Source organism: Hipposideros armiger, unplaced genomic scaffold, assembly GCF_001890085.2.
Source record: "Hipposideros armiger isolate ML-2016 unplaced genomic scaffold, ASM189008v1 scaffold_25, whole genome shotgun sequence".
In the NCBI taxonomy this organism is placed as follows: Eukaryota; Metazoa; Chordata; class Mammalia; order Chiroptera; family Hipposideridae; genus Hipposideros; species Hipposideros armiger.
In genome coordinates, this window is record NW_017731375.1 from 4090078 (window position 1) to 4102570 (window position 12493).

General features: G+C 52.4%; 1 protein-coding gene across 1 annotated transcript in view; it reads left to right on the forward strand.

The window, feature by feature from the left end:
* Window positions 1-12493, forward strand: part of DOCK2 (dedicator of cytokinesis 2) — a 398948-nt gene that overhangs the window by 383464 nt on the left and 2991 nt on the right. Inside the window, exons 42-47 of the mRNA XM_019635935.1 lie at window positions 3032-3208; window positions 4625-4708; window positions 8414-8551; window positions 10030-10157; window positions 11007-11178; window positions 12193-12313. Of these exons, the coding sequence (XP_019491480.1) occupies window positions 3032-3208; window positions 4625-4708; window positions 8414-8551; window positions 10030-10157; window positions 11007-11178; window positions 12193-12313 (820 nt within the window). The remainder of the gene's footprint in view (window positions 1-3031; window positions 3209-4624; window positions 4709-8413; window positions 8552-10029; window positions 10158-11006; window positions 11179-12192; window positions 12314-12493) is intronic.

A 12493-nucleotide genomic window follows, 5' to 3' on the forward strand; every position in this document is an offset into this window, starting at 1 on the left:
GTCCATGAATTCATACCTTGTTCTTGGTTGTTTCTTTTATGAATTGTCATGACGACAGGACTGTTTGTACAGAGAGGTGTTTTCTGATGGGATTCAAGTGTAGGTTCTGTTTATTGAGCATTCTTTTCTCGTTCTCGGCCCAGAGAACATGCAGTCTTTACCATGCACCCTGATCTAGGGGGTCAGAGACCCAAATTCAACTCGGTCGTTAACGAGCTATATGTTGTTGGACAAACACTGTATCTCTGGGCTTCAGTTTTCATCATCTGTAAAATAGAGATTGAAAAACTCTGGAATTTCAGAGCCAAAAGACACTCTAGAGGTCAATTATTCCAAGAGCTACACATGTAAATATCTCTGGAGCCCAGGAAGAATATGTAAATCTGTGAGAGAGTCACATTAAGAAGCTGTGGCAAAGCCTCTCCAACTGAAGTAAAAATTTAAAAATCAGAACTCACGTGCAGGCTAAACAGTAGCCCCTCTCCAGGCCCATTTTGGCCGATAGAGCTCCAGTTTGCAGTCCCTTTCTGGTTCTTGTCCAACCCTGCTAGTTTGCATATGAGGATACCGAGGCCCAACGATGGGACTTGAACTGTCAAAGGGATGAGTGACAGAAATAAGATGAAATACTAACGCCTGTCTTGTGCATCTCATGAGCTTCCTCAGAGGATTTGGGAAGCTGATAGGGTGAAACGCCTGTGAAGAATATGAAACACCACTGACTGGATGGCAAGGGGTTCCCATCACTTTATCTTTTGGCTGATGCTTTTCCCCCCTTTAAAATTGTTCCCATTTTTCCACTGATGGTTCATTTTCCCCTCACAGCAGGTTGGGCACACCTACACTGCCAGTGAGGAAACTTAGACTCCGCTTAGGAAAGAGAGCAGAGATTTCCGGGCTTGAGTAAGTCCAGCAGCCTGCTTGAGGCCAAGTTTGGTAGCAGAGCTCGGTCTGTATGTGGTGGGAGAAGCCCGCCTTTGGAGCCAGGAATACTGCCGAGTTCTCTCCCCAGCTCTGCCACCATCTGCCCATGGACAAGCTACTTAACCTGCTGTTGGAGGAATTAAATGAGAGCATATGTGTGATGCACCCAGAGTGAGCTGGCACAGTGCAGGCAGTCGATAAATGGAGCCATCTGTGTTACTGTGACTATTGCTTTTATTGCTGTGATCAGCTCCTGACAGCCAGGCCTTCCACCAAATGTATATATATATTTCCCCCATAAGTCTGCTCTGACAGCTGCACGCTTAGTCTACACAGATGCCCGTGGATGAGAAGCCAAAGGAATGGTCACTCGCATTCTCTGCTCCCGATGGCTATAATGAGATTAAAGACTTGAAGATTCAAACATAGCTTCACAAATGAAGAGGAAAGCCCATCAGTAGGACTTGCCATTTTTCATAACGTCTTTCAGACATGCCAGGCTATTGTTGAAATCGGGTGCAGTGCTGGGCTCAACTTAAGTGGTTGTGATAGATTTTCCTTAGAAAGAACTCAGTCTAGACCACAGCTTCGTAAAGCCCCTGCAGGGCTGGTCTGTGAGCTTGACAGAAACGAGACAGTTGGCGTCAACTTATGAAATATGGACTGTGGCCCCCACCAGGCTAAGCAGTCTCCCCCCGCCGCCCCCCACCGCTCCAGTTCACATCGTGTGTGTGTGTGTGTGTGTGTGTGTGTGAATCCCTGTGTGTGTTCATGTTTGAATGTGTGTGGATGTATATACATGTGTGTGAGACAGAAAGAGAGAGTAACAGTGACGTCATGAGAGTGTCTACTCCTAGGCCCTTCTCCCTACAGAGAGTAGCCGTCTTTAAAAATGTCCACAAACAAGGAAAGAGGGTGAGGACATTAGGATTTCATAGGGATTTAAGGAAATTATTTAAAAAGATGACCAAGTGTTTCCAGAGGCTGGCTCTGCCCTATATATACCTAATAGTTATAATAACAGGCAGGTGACATTTTTTAAAGAATTCTGCTGAGTCAAGTGTCATATTATCTCCACTAATCTTGGCTGCATACTCAAGGAGGCTGCCTGGAGTCTTCCCTTCTTAGGACCACTGCTGTTCTCTGTCCTAACACCTACAAGAACGAATAACAATAGCTATAGGCAACTCTAGGAGTAGGTTTTCTTAATCCTCATTTTACCAGCAAGTCAACTGAGACTCAGGAAGTTTAGGAAACTTACCCAATTTTTGTGGGTTGTTTTATTGCAACAGCCATGCTCTTTCATGTATGTACTGCCTGGGGCCGCTTTCTCCCTGCGATAGTGGAGTTGAGTAGTTGCTACAGAGACTGTCTGGCCTGCAAAGTCAAAACTATTTACTCTCTGGCTCTTTTATAGAAAAAGCTTGCAAACCCCTTGTTCTGTGTTTTAGGTCCCATGCTCTTGAGAACCACGCAGTCTGGCTAACCACGCAGTTAACATTTGGTGGAGTCCTGTTTTCATTGCTTGCTCTAAGGGGTGTTGGAGAGGCGTTTAGTTTGATCCTCCCAGCTAAACTGAATCTACCTGGGAGCAGTGACCCCTCATACAACAACCATGCTTAGGACCTACTATGGGCCAGGCTGGGCAATCACATTGCCAGCTGCTCCGATCTCTCCAGCTGACAGCTCACACTTAGTAGGTGCACAAGCAATACCAGATGGGTTGAATTAGGGCATATTTTACCCAGGTAGCAAGAAGGGAAGCCCTCTCTCGAGCACACCCAGCCCCTGAAGCCCCAGCAAGTGTGTGTGTGTGTGTGTGTGTGTGTGTGTGTGTGTGTGCGTGTGTGTGTGTATGTGTGTGTCGGGGGGGCATTTCCTGGCTCCACCTCCCTGAGGAAGCCCCTTTCTCACTGGAAGAAAGTCATCCTGTCTCTCCCCAGACAGCAGACAGCCCCCTCACTAATTACAAGAGCCTCCTGCAGCCCCTCGGGGAGCACTGCCTCATTTGAATTCTAACCCCAAAGGAAATCAATACCAATAATTATATCTGTTTCTAAAGTGACCTGCTAAGACCCTTTCTTTTTGCTGATCTCGTTTTCAACAGACCACAATTAGCCCTCTGGAGAACGCCATTGAGACCATGTCCACAGCCAATGAGAAGATCCTGATGATGATAAACCAGTACCAGAGTGACGAAAGCCTCCCCATTAACCCGCTCTCCATGCTCCTGAACGGGATCGTGGACCCTGCTGTAATGGGGGGTTTCGCCAAGTACGAGAAGGTGCGTGCTCCTGCTGTCCAGACCCTGGTGGGGGCAGAAGAGTGGCCGGAGGGCCCAGGGGCAGGTGCAGCTGCTTGTTACTCATACTGTGGCTGTTTGTCCCCCAAAGGGACATTTCAGCTGGGTGGGGCCTCATTCGTCTTCCAGAGATTTTACAGCGTCCTTCTCATCCCCTTCCCACCCTCAATGCCACACACTGCCCTGTGGCAGGAAGGAGCAGGGGTCATAAGGGCCCCTTAGCCACACTGGGCACCTCTGGGCACCTCTGCCAAGGAAAGGCTCTGGGATGACCATGAGCCACACCACAAAAGTAGAGGAACCGTGAATCAAAGTAATGATTTGAAATGTCTTCTACAAAAGGAAAGAATGAAACCCAGAACCTGTGAAAATGCAGAAAGGATAGATCAACTCTTAAGGGGGGGGGGGGATGGGACGGGTATTATCTCGATATCCAGATCATAAGGTCCCTCCAGAAATCCCACACATCTGAGTCACAGATTTCATTTTTAAGCCTCCTGGTGTCCATGGCAAAAAGGGAAAAGCCATCAGATATATGAGTCACATTACCCACTGGGAAAAAAAAATACCAATTTCTCAGTAGGGGGACATAGCTTTTCCTAACATGGAGGTAGAATAGAAAGACCTTACTGAGTTTTTACCTAGACCATATATTATAGGAGACACTGAGGGATAAACAGACTCCTCACCTTAGTAAATCTCATGATGAACCCCCTTTATCTTTTCTGTTATTCATTGATGCAAAACGAATACAAAACAGTAATATAATTCAGGGATAGTAATTCCAGTCGCCCAGCAGCCCTTCCAGCCACGCTCAGATGCCCCATATAACCATCATCGATGAGCCTTTGTATAGCCTTGAGGGCTGATAAGATATGTGTGTGTATACACGTGCACACACTGAGGGCGGGAGCCCCAGAAAGATCTAGGGGCTGCCAGGATCACACACAGTGAGGGAGGCGGAGGCGAGCTGGAATCCCTGACTGGGTTCTTTTCCTTGGGGGCAGTGCTCTCCAACTTGACCGTGCAGCAGAATCTCTTGCAGGACCTTTTAACACACAGCTGCACTCCCCCCACCTTCTGATTCAGTAGGTCTGGGTGGAGCCTGATAATTTGCATCTCTGACAAATTCCCAGGTGACGCTGCTGGTCTGGTCGGGGAGCCCACTTTGAGAACTACCTCCCCGGGGTCTGTGGCCCATTCATTCCCAGTAGGTACTGATCTGAGCCACCAGGAAGAGAAAGCAATGTGGGTGCCTACAGGTCCCTGCCCCATCAAATACGTGTGACCTCACTGCAGCCCCTCTCAAGCAGAACCCTCTCCCAGTGCCCGAGACAAGGGTTAAGGGGTCCACACCAAATGAACAGGAAACCTCAAGTACCTGTCTGCCCTCCCCAGGCCTTCTTCACTGAAGAATACACCAGGGACCACCCTGAGGACCAGGACAAACTGAGCCGCCTCAAGGACCTGATAGCGTGGCAGGTAAAGCAGAGCTGGGCTGGGGGACCTGTGCTCCCCACTTCTCCCCCCACCCATCTCCCTGTTTCGTATACTAGGCTGGCCCCTGGCTGCCATGACCTAACCTAACCTGTCCTCCTGTGCTGTGGCTTTTGGTCCCTCTCTGACTGTATCTCACTGTGGAGCTGGGATTTGGGGCACTGCACCTTTGGGATGCTGCATAGGTGCCTGGCAGAGATGCTGTGCTGCGTGCTGCTAAGACTGCTTTATTGATTGTTGAATTCAGGAGGTGGCTTGTCCCAGTGGGACTCAAATGAAAGCCAGGCGCCCCCCCCCACCCCCCAGCATGTGTCAATCGGATAATAGAAGACTTTGGCCCCCACCTTACCTCTCCTCCTCCTAAGGCTGACCTAGTTTGTTGCAGATAGTGCTCAGATGGATATCAGGTTTTAAAAATAATTGAGGCCTTTGTTTGGTTGGGTTTTGGTCAAAGGCGTACGTTCTGCACAAGCCGTTCAGCCGTCTGGAACCAGGGGACCTGGAAGGCACAGCCCTTCCCACTGGCCTGCTCTCTGCTGCTTGCTGGCCTTCCCTACATCCCTTCCCTCCTGGCACCCCTTCCCTCCCCTCCTGGCACCCCATCCTTTCCCTCCATGCTCTCCTTCTTTCCGACTTTCTCTCTGTGCATCTGTCTCGGTCTCCCTCTCCCAGAAGTTCTTTGCTTCTGTCCCTCCCCGCTCTGTCTCTTGCCTCTCTCTGCACACCCCACATCTCACTCCTCTCTCTGCTTCCCTCCCTCCTTCGCCCTTCCTTTCTCTGGCTTTCTCTCTCCTGTGTTTTCTCTCCCTCCTTCTCTCTCCCACTCCTTAGAGAAGAAACAACCCACCTGACACCTCCTCCAGAGGCTCTCAAAGGACCAGACTTTTGTCCTGCAGGCTGCAGCCCCGCCTCAAAAATCCCCCTGCTTTCCATAAACCACCCAACACGGAACACCGCTGGTGGGGGGGGGCATGCTCCCCAGGGCACAGCTGGAGGTCAGGGACAGCTGCCTGAGCTGCCTGTCCTCCCCCCCTTCTTACCACTCACCATGCACAAAAGAGCAGCTATTGTGCTGGGAGTTATTGTTACTCTGGGGAATCAGGGAGTGACAAACACTGGGTGCAGCCTCTTTTCTTAAAATAAGGATTCTGAATTCAGGTCCTTCTCTGCCTCTGCCAATTTATGCAAAGTGAGGCTTTAAAAATGAAACACCAAGCGCTGCACAGAAGTACTCCCTGAATGCATTTTGTGTGCCTGGAATTTTCTCTCCCTTCTTACCTTGTGCCACCGTGAACCCCACACGTCCCCAAGGTCCCTAGCCCATCGAGGCCATCATGCCCTTTAGTACTCCAATGGCTCCCTCTCCCCACTCCCAATTTGGAAGCAGGAAGGCCAGGCTTTGATTGGTTTCCTTCCTCATATTTCTGGGGTGCACCAGGGCGGGCTAAACTGTCACACACATTTATTTGGTTTTCAGATGTCATTCTCAATCCATTGTAGTGCCCGGGGCCTCTCCACTGGGTACCACTTATCACCTGGTAATGGAGTTTCTGTGCTGTGTCCACTGCACCTAAAGCCTGGACTTCAGCCTCACAGCACAGCTAATACCAGGCTGTGCCTTCTGAGGATGTTCTACCCAAGTCTCGGAGCTAACGGAGAGACACTACAAAGAGAAAAGGAGACTTTGAAAGCCCTATTAGATGTTCCAGCTTCTAGGAGCCGTTATTTAGGCCTCTGCAGACAGCACCCCCTAGTGGCCGCCCTCTCCCTAGCCCCATTCCCCTCCCCAGCCCCATTCCCCTCCCCGCCTTGCCTCTGTTACAGAGACCCACTCACCCCGGAAAAGGGGATTGCCCCGGGGCCCTGTCCCTCCCACCCAGAGTCCAGACACCCTAACTCTAGGCACCTACACTCCAGAGCCGCTGCCTTGCTCATGGTGAAGGCAGCCTTTTTACCTTATTGCACACAGCAAATTAGCACTTCCTGTCCATTCCATCTATTCTTGCGACTTAAATATTATTGAGTCCCTAGTTACTGTGTGCCAGGCAACAGAAATATAGTGCTGGACAAAATTGGGCCTGCTACCTCTTAATTATAGACTGCCAGATCTAACTGCTCTTGTGACAGCATTTCAACCCATCCCTCCCTCTGTGTTCGGTCTCTCGACTCCTCTTAGCTTTTCTCAGGTACCTGGTGTCTCCAATCCCTGAGCCCCTCCTGGTTCCCCAGAGGCAGATTGGCCTCTTCTTTTTTTTTAAGATTTTTTTTATTGGGGAATTGAGGGAGGGGAACAGACAGGTAGACAAATTGCCGTTTTGTTCTTCAGTCTAGTTGTGGAGGACATCGCTTTACTGGCCCATGTTGGTATGATGATTGCGCTCTTCCCGGGGGAGGCAGTCAGCCGCTGGTCATTGGGTGGCCGCTCACTGCGGCTCACAGCAGCTCTCACCGGCTGCCAGCTGCTCACACGCTGCCAGCCACTCATGTAGCTCATGGCAGCCCACTGCAGCCCCGCTGCAGCCTACGCCATCACCAGCGACTCACAGCAGCCCAGCTCCAGGTTGAGCTGTTGTTCACCATCTTAGCTGTAGAGAGGGCAGCGCCACTGGCCCTTAATGTGGGATCCAAACCGCAGTCCTGCTGCTCAGAGCTGGTGTCCCAAGTGAGCTCTTAACCAGCGCGCCACTCGGCCGGCCCAGCTTGGCCTCTTCTTATCACCAGCTCCCTTCTCTGCTCTGGAGGGTCCGTCACCATTCTCCACCCACCTTCACCTGACATGTTGTATGTCAGGTTTATAGGTGTTTCCTAGTTTTACCAAAAGTTTCAGTTTCTGCTTTGCTTTGTTGTTTTGGGGAGACCTCCAAGAGAAGGCGGCAGAAATGTCTTTATGTTACCAACCATGGAAAAGTTATCTTATTCCCTTCAAAATAATCTATTTCTACCTCTTTGCGCATCCCGCTGTGATTCCCTGAGGCCACGACGCTGCTTCAGCTCTTCCCTGGAGAGGCCACCATGCCTCCACTGCTGTGCTTCTATTATATCTACCATTTAGACAGCATCCAGTGAGTTCCACTGCTTATAAGTAAGAACTTAACTCCCTCGCACCAGTTACTTCCTCCTCCCTCAACTTCCCAAGGCTTTTGCACCATTTTAAGACATTCCCTATTGGCTGGTTAGCTCCCCGATATTAGCACTTCCATTTCTTTCTTCAGCAGCCACAGAAGGTGCACCTGGCTCTCCCGTGCTGGACGAGGCTGTGCCCACTCTGCCTTGCCTTTCAGCCCTTCCCTCTGTTTTCTCCAGAGTCTGACACTGTTCTTTCCCTTTTGCATCACCAAGAACTTCTTGGGCTTTAAGTCAAAGCCCCAGAGATTCTTCTGCTCTGGCCCCACACTCACCCTCCGATCCCATACAGGGGAGACTTCCCCAAACACACAGCCTCCAATGGAGGGGCAAGGGGTCCAACCCTCCAGTGGGCATGGCGGGTCTTCCTCCCCCATCCACAGCAAACCCCAAGGCTCTGGCTCTCCTGTTTCCCTGGGCTGTGACCCTGTGTGAAGTTCTCAGAGGACACGGATGTCCTGGATGAAGTCTCAGCAGGCAGGGGACTTCCGCCGCTCTGTGGGGCCGGCTCTAGGCTGAGCCCAGGAGGCCGGCCTCTAGCTCACTGTCCACCGCCTTTGTCTCCAGATCCCCTTCCTGGGAGCTGGGATTAAGATCCACGAGAAAAGGGTGTCAGAAAACCTGCGGCCCTTCCACGACCGGATGGAAGAATGTTTCAAGAACCTGAAAGTGAAGGTGGAGAAGGAGTATGGTGTCAGAGAGATGGTAAGCAGCCCATGCTGATGGGAGTGGAGAGGGGGGGCGGGCCGAGGGAGGACGAGGGGACTAGAGCAAAGAGACCTGCACTTGAAAAGGGCCCGAGGGCGAGCGTGGGTGGAGCTGCTGATACAAAGGAACCTTCCGGTAAGCTGGGTTCCTCAAAAGCCAGCCTCAGACAGACACGGTATAAAACGAGCCCTTAGCACTCAAGGGACTTGCTAATAATAAAAGCTGCATGCATGAAACACCTACTATGTGCCTTGTCCGGTCTAAGCCCTTGATGTCTACTAGGTCATTGAGTCCTCACAGGGAGCCTGGGAGGTAGGGAGGATTTTAACCCCTTGTATCCCTTCTGGAGGGTCAGGGGTGTGAAGTAACTTGCCACAGGCTACATAGCAGGTGAGCACAGGTCAGGATTTGTCCCTGGCTCCATTGGCCTCCAAAGCCAGTGCTTTTGGCCACTAACAAGCTCCATGTGGCCCAGTATTCAGAGGGAGGTCTCCTTTGCCCTCTTCTCCAGAAAGTGGAATAATGAAACGTCAAGCCCGCGTGGTCCCTAAGAGGCCATCTGGCCCAACGCTCTGATTTCCCAGATGAGCAAGCAGAGGCCCAGAGCGGGGAAGTGAGCTACTGGAGTAGCGCGGAGGGGAACCCAGGCCTCCCGTCTCCTGGTGGAGTCAGCCCAGGAGGCAGGCTGCCTGTTCCAGCACTGCCTTCCTGACACCGCGATGCAGTGCTCATGTTAACTACCAGACTTAGGGCAGATGTCAAGTGCAAAGTCCTCCACAGACCCCCCCTCACTTCAGGCACCAGCCACCAGCTCCTGAGTTCCCAGGCCACCTGCACCTCTGACCAGCTTGTTATAAACATTGGGGTTCCCACTACCCCTTCAGGTTTGATAATTCCACACAACTCAAGAAAGTACTATACTTATGATTACAGTTTCACCGCAAAGGATGGACCAGCCAAATGAAGACATGCATAGGATGAGGTCTAGGAAGGTCCCAAACGCACCATTTCTGTGTCCTCAGGACATGTGAGCCTGAGCATAAGTGTCCAGAGATTTTATTGAGGTTTCATTATAGTGGCATGACTGGATGCATCGCTGGTCACGTGATTTAAAAGTCTAGCTGGCATGGTAAGGCTCAAAGCCCCAGCCCTGTAATCACCTGGTGGGTCTTTGTGGCCTGGTCAGCCTCCACCCTGAGCCTTCTCATTAGCATAAAGGGCCACCACCAATAACAAAGACACTCCTGTCACTGGGGAGATTGCCAGGACTCAGGGATCACCTCCCCAGCCAAATGCCCTATTAAACAACAAGCCCCCTAGCCCCAGCACTCCAGGAAGCCGTCCTGCCGCCCTGCTCTGCCCCACCGCGCCTCCCAGCCCAGGTGGAGAATGAGGCCTCAGGAAGGCAGAGGCACACTCCTCCGCCCCCACCTAACGCTGGGCCCGGCTGCTAACCATCCTGTCCGCCCCTGCAGCCCGACTTCGAGGACAGAAGAATGGGGCGCCCCCGCTCGATGCTGCGCTCCTACAGGCAGATGTCCATCATCTCCATGGCTTCCATGAACTCGGACTGCAGCACCCCCACCAAGCCCACCTCTGAGAGGTAAGCCCCTGCCCCCCTGTCCCCCGCCCAGCCCCCAGCAGAGCCTCACTGCTCCTTCTGTCCCAGGACCACCATCCTACCACTTTTCTGCCCTTCTGTTGGAAAGCCTTTCCCCACCTGGCACCTCATTAAAACCCTCACAACCCCTTCCCCCGTGAGGCTGCCACCCTAGTGCCATCATTGCAGGGCCATTCGAGGCCTGAGAGGCAGGGCGGCCTTTCCTGAGGGCCCCACAGATGCCCCGTTCAGGGATCTCTGCCAGCCAGACAGCTCCTCACAGAGCCTGCTTCAGCCTTGACTCTCCTCACCTCTGCCAGGGGCCTGCCCCTCCCAACTCCCCATCAAAGAGCCCCTCCTCCCGAACCCGCCATACCTCCCTCAGGGTCCCCCTTCCTTCACCCCACGAAAAGCCTCCCTGGTTCCTCCTTCCTGGGGCCCTCTGCTCCACTCCGCCCAATTCAACTACTGTAATAGTAGGTACTGTGAATTGAGCATTCTCCATGGGCCAAGAGTGTGCTAAGGGGTCCTCAGGCCTCACCTCATGGCCACTCTGCAAGGTCGCTGCCAACACCCCCACTTACTAAAAAGGAAATAATGGCTCAGAGAGGTTGAGTGATTTGGCCAACATCATTCAGCTAAAAAGTGGCATTGTCTAAATCTGAATCCAGATCCAGTCTTTCTTTGTATTTTGAATGTTTGCAAATTAAGCAAATGGCTCCCCAAACCCTGCCAGGTTAGCTGATCCCCCTCCCCATCCTGTGGTGCCAGCTCAGTCAGCCTGGGTCCCTGCAAGGCAGTTCTGCTGAAGCTCTAACTGCAGTGCCCACTGCTGTCCCTCTGGCCCTTCAGCTTTGACCTGGAATTAGCACCCCCCAAGACCCCGAAAGCGGAGCAGGAGGAGCCCATCTCCCCGGGGAGCACTCTGCCGGAGGTTAAGCTCAGGAGGTCCAAGAAGAGAGCCAAGAGGAGCAGCGTGGTGTTTGCAGATGAGAAGGCAGCGGCCGAGTCGGACCTGAAGCGGGTGAGCGGCCGAGCCAGCGTGCCCATCCAGCACCCTGAGCAAATCTCTCCTGCGTGCCAGACGCAGGACCCAGGACCCAGGACCCAGACACAGTCCCACTCAAGCCTCTCTTTCGCAGTGCAGTGGGGGTAACAGCGGCAGAGTCCGGGACAGGGAGCTGGAGTGCTTGGCAGTGCCATGCGGCCTGGACATGACAGAGCCGGGATTTGAACCCAGGCCGCCAGAGTCCAGCCTGTGTGTGTCTTTTCTGCCATCACACAGGACTTTGTGAGGCTGGGAGAAGCCACAGGTTTCACCCAGTGAAAAAGAGAGCAGCCTTCGAATGCTGGGCCAGGCGTTCCTACCACTCCTGCCCTCTGTCCCCAGCCCCCAGGGCCATTCTAACCGCTGACACCTCAGACTCCACTAGCTTGCTCCGGTGTGGTGGGAGCCCAGCTGGGGATGCAGAGATGAAAACCTCACTGCCCTGACTCTGAGAATTTTCATCTTATAAACTAATAACTATTTAATATGAGACTTGGTTCCATTGGCTGCAAATCCTAGCTTCCCCCTGAAAGAGAGGCTTGTTGACGATGTTCTGGGAGCCTGGGAGGGGGAGAGGCATTAGCTGTCCTTGCAAGGAAGGGGTGCCAGGTGGAAGGGCAAGGGGCCAGCAGAGATGCCTTCCAGTGAAGAAAGGATCTTACACAAACTTCCCAGCAGGCCTCAGAGGCTACTCTTGCCAGGGAGAAGGCTGGAAATAAGATTTCTGTGTTTTACAACTCTAGGGGTCGTCATTCACATGATAGTCTAAAAGAATGCCATCTCCTCTGCTCCCATGAGTTGTATAGTGTGCAACCTGTGCAACTGTACATGCAGGCTGGCAAGGAATGATAGAAAACAGAATAAATGAGCTTGGAGCTGGCTCCACAGATGAAGTGCCAAGCCCTTATCACTAACTTTTCAGGTCCCAAACTGCCTCATGCTAACTCTCCATGGTGTGTGTGTGTGTGTGTGTGTGTTGTATTCATTCAGCTTTCCAGGAAGCATGAGTTCATGAGTGACACCAACCTCTCGGAGCATGCGGCCATCCCCCCCAGGGTGTCCATTCTCTCTCAAATGAGTTTTGCCAGCCAGTCCATGCCCACCATCCCAGGTATGCAACCTGCCACCACCAGCACAGAGGTTTGGAGCTAGTCTGGGCCACCAGCCTGGGGGTGGAGAATGGGTTTCTGTACAGTAAAGTGGGCCAGGCATCCTGGGGGCAGAAGGCTCTGCTCAGAGCCACCCCGTCTTCTGAACCGTCCCCACACCGATCCCTCCTGTGTGTGAAGCC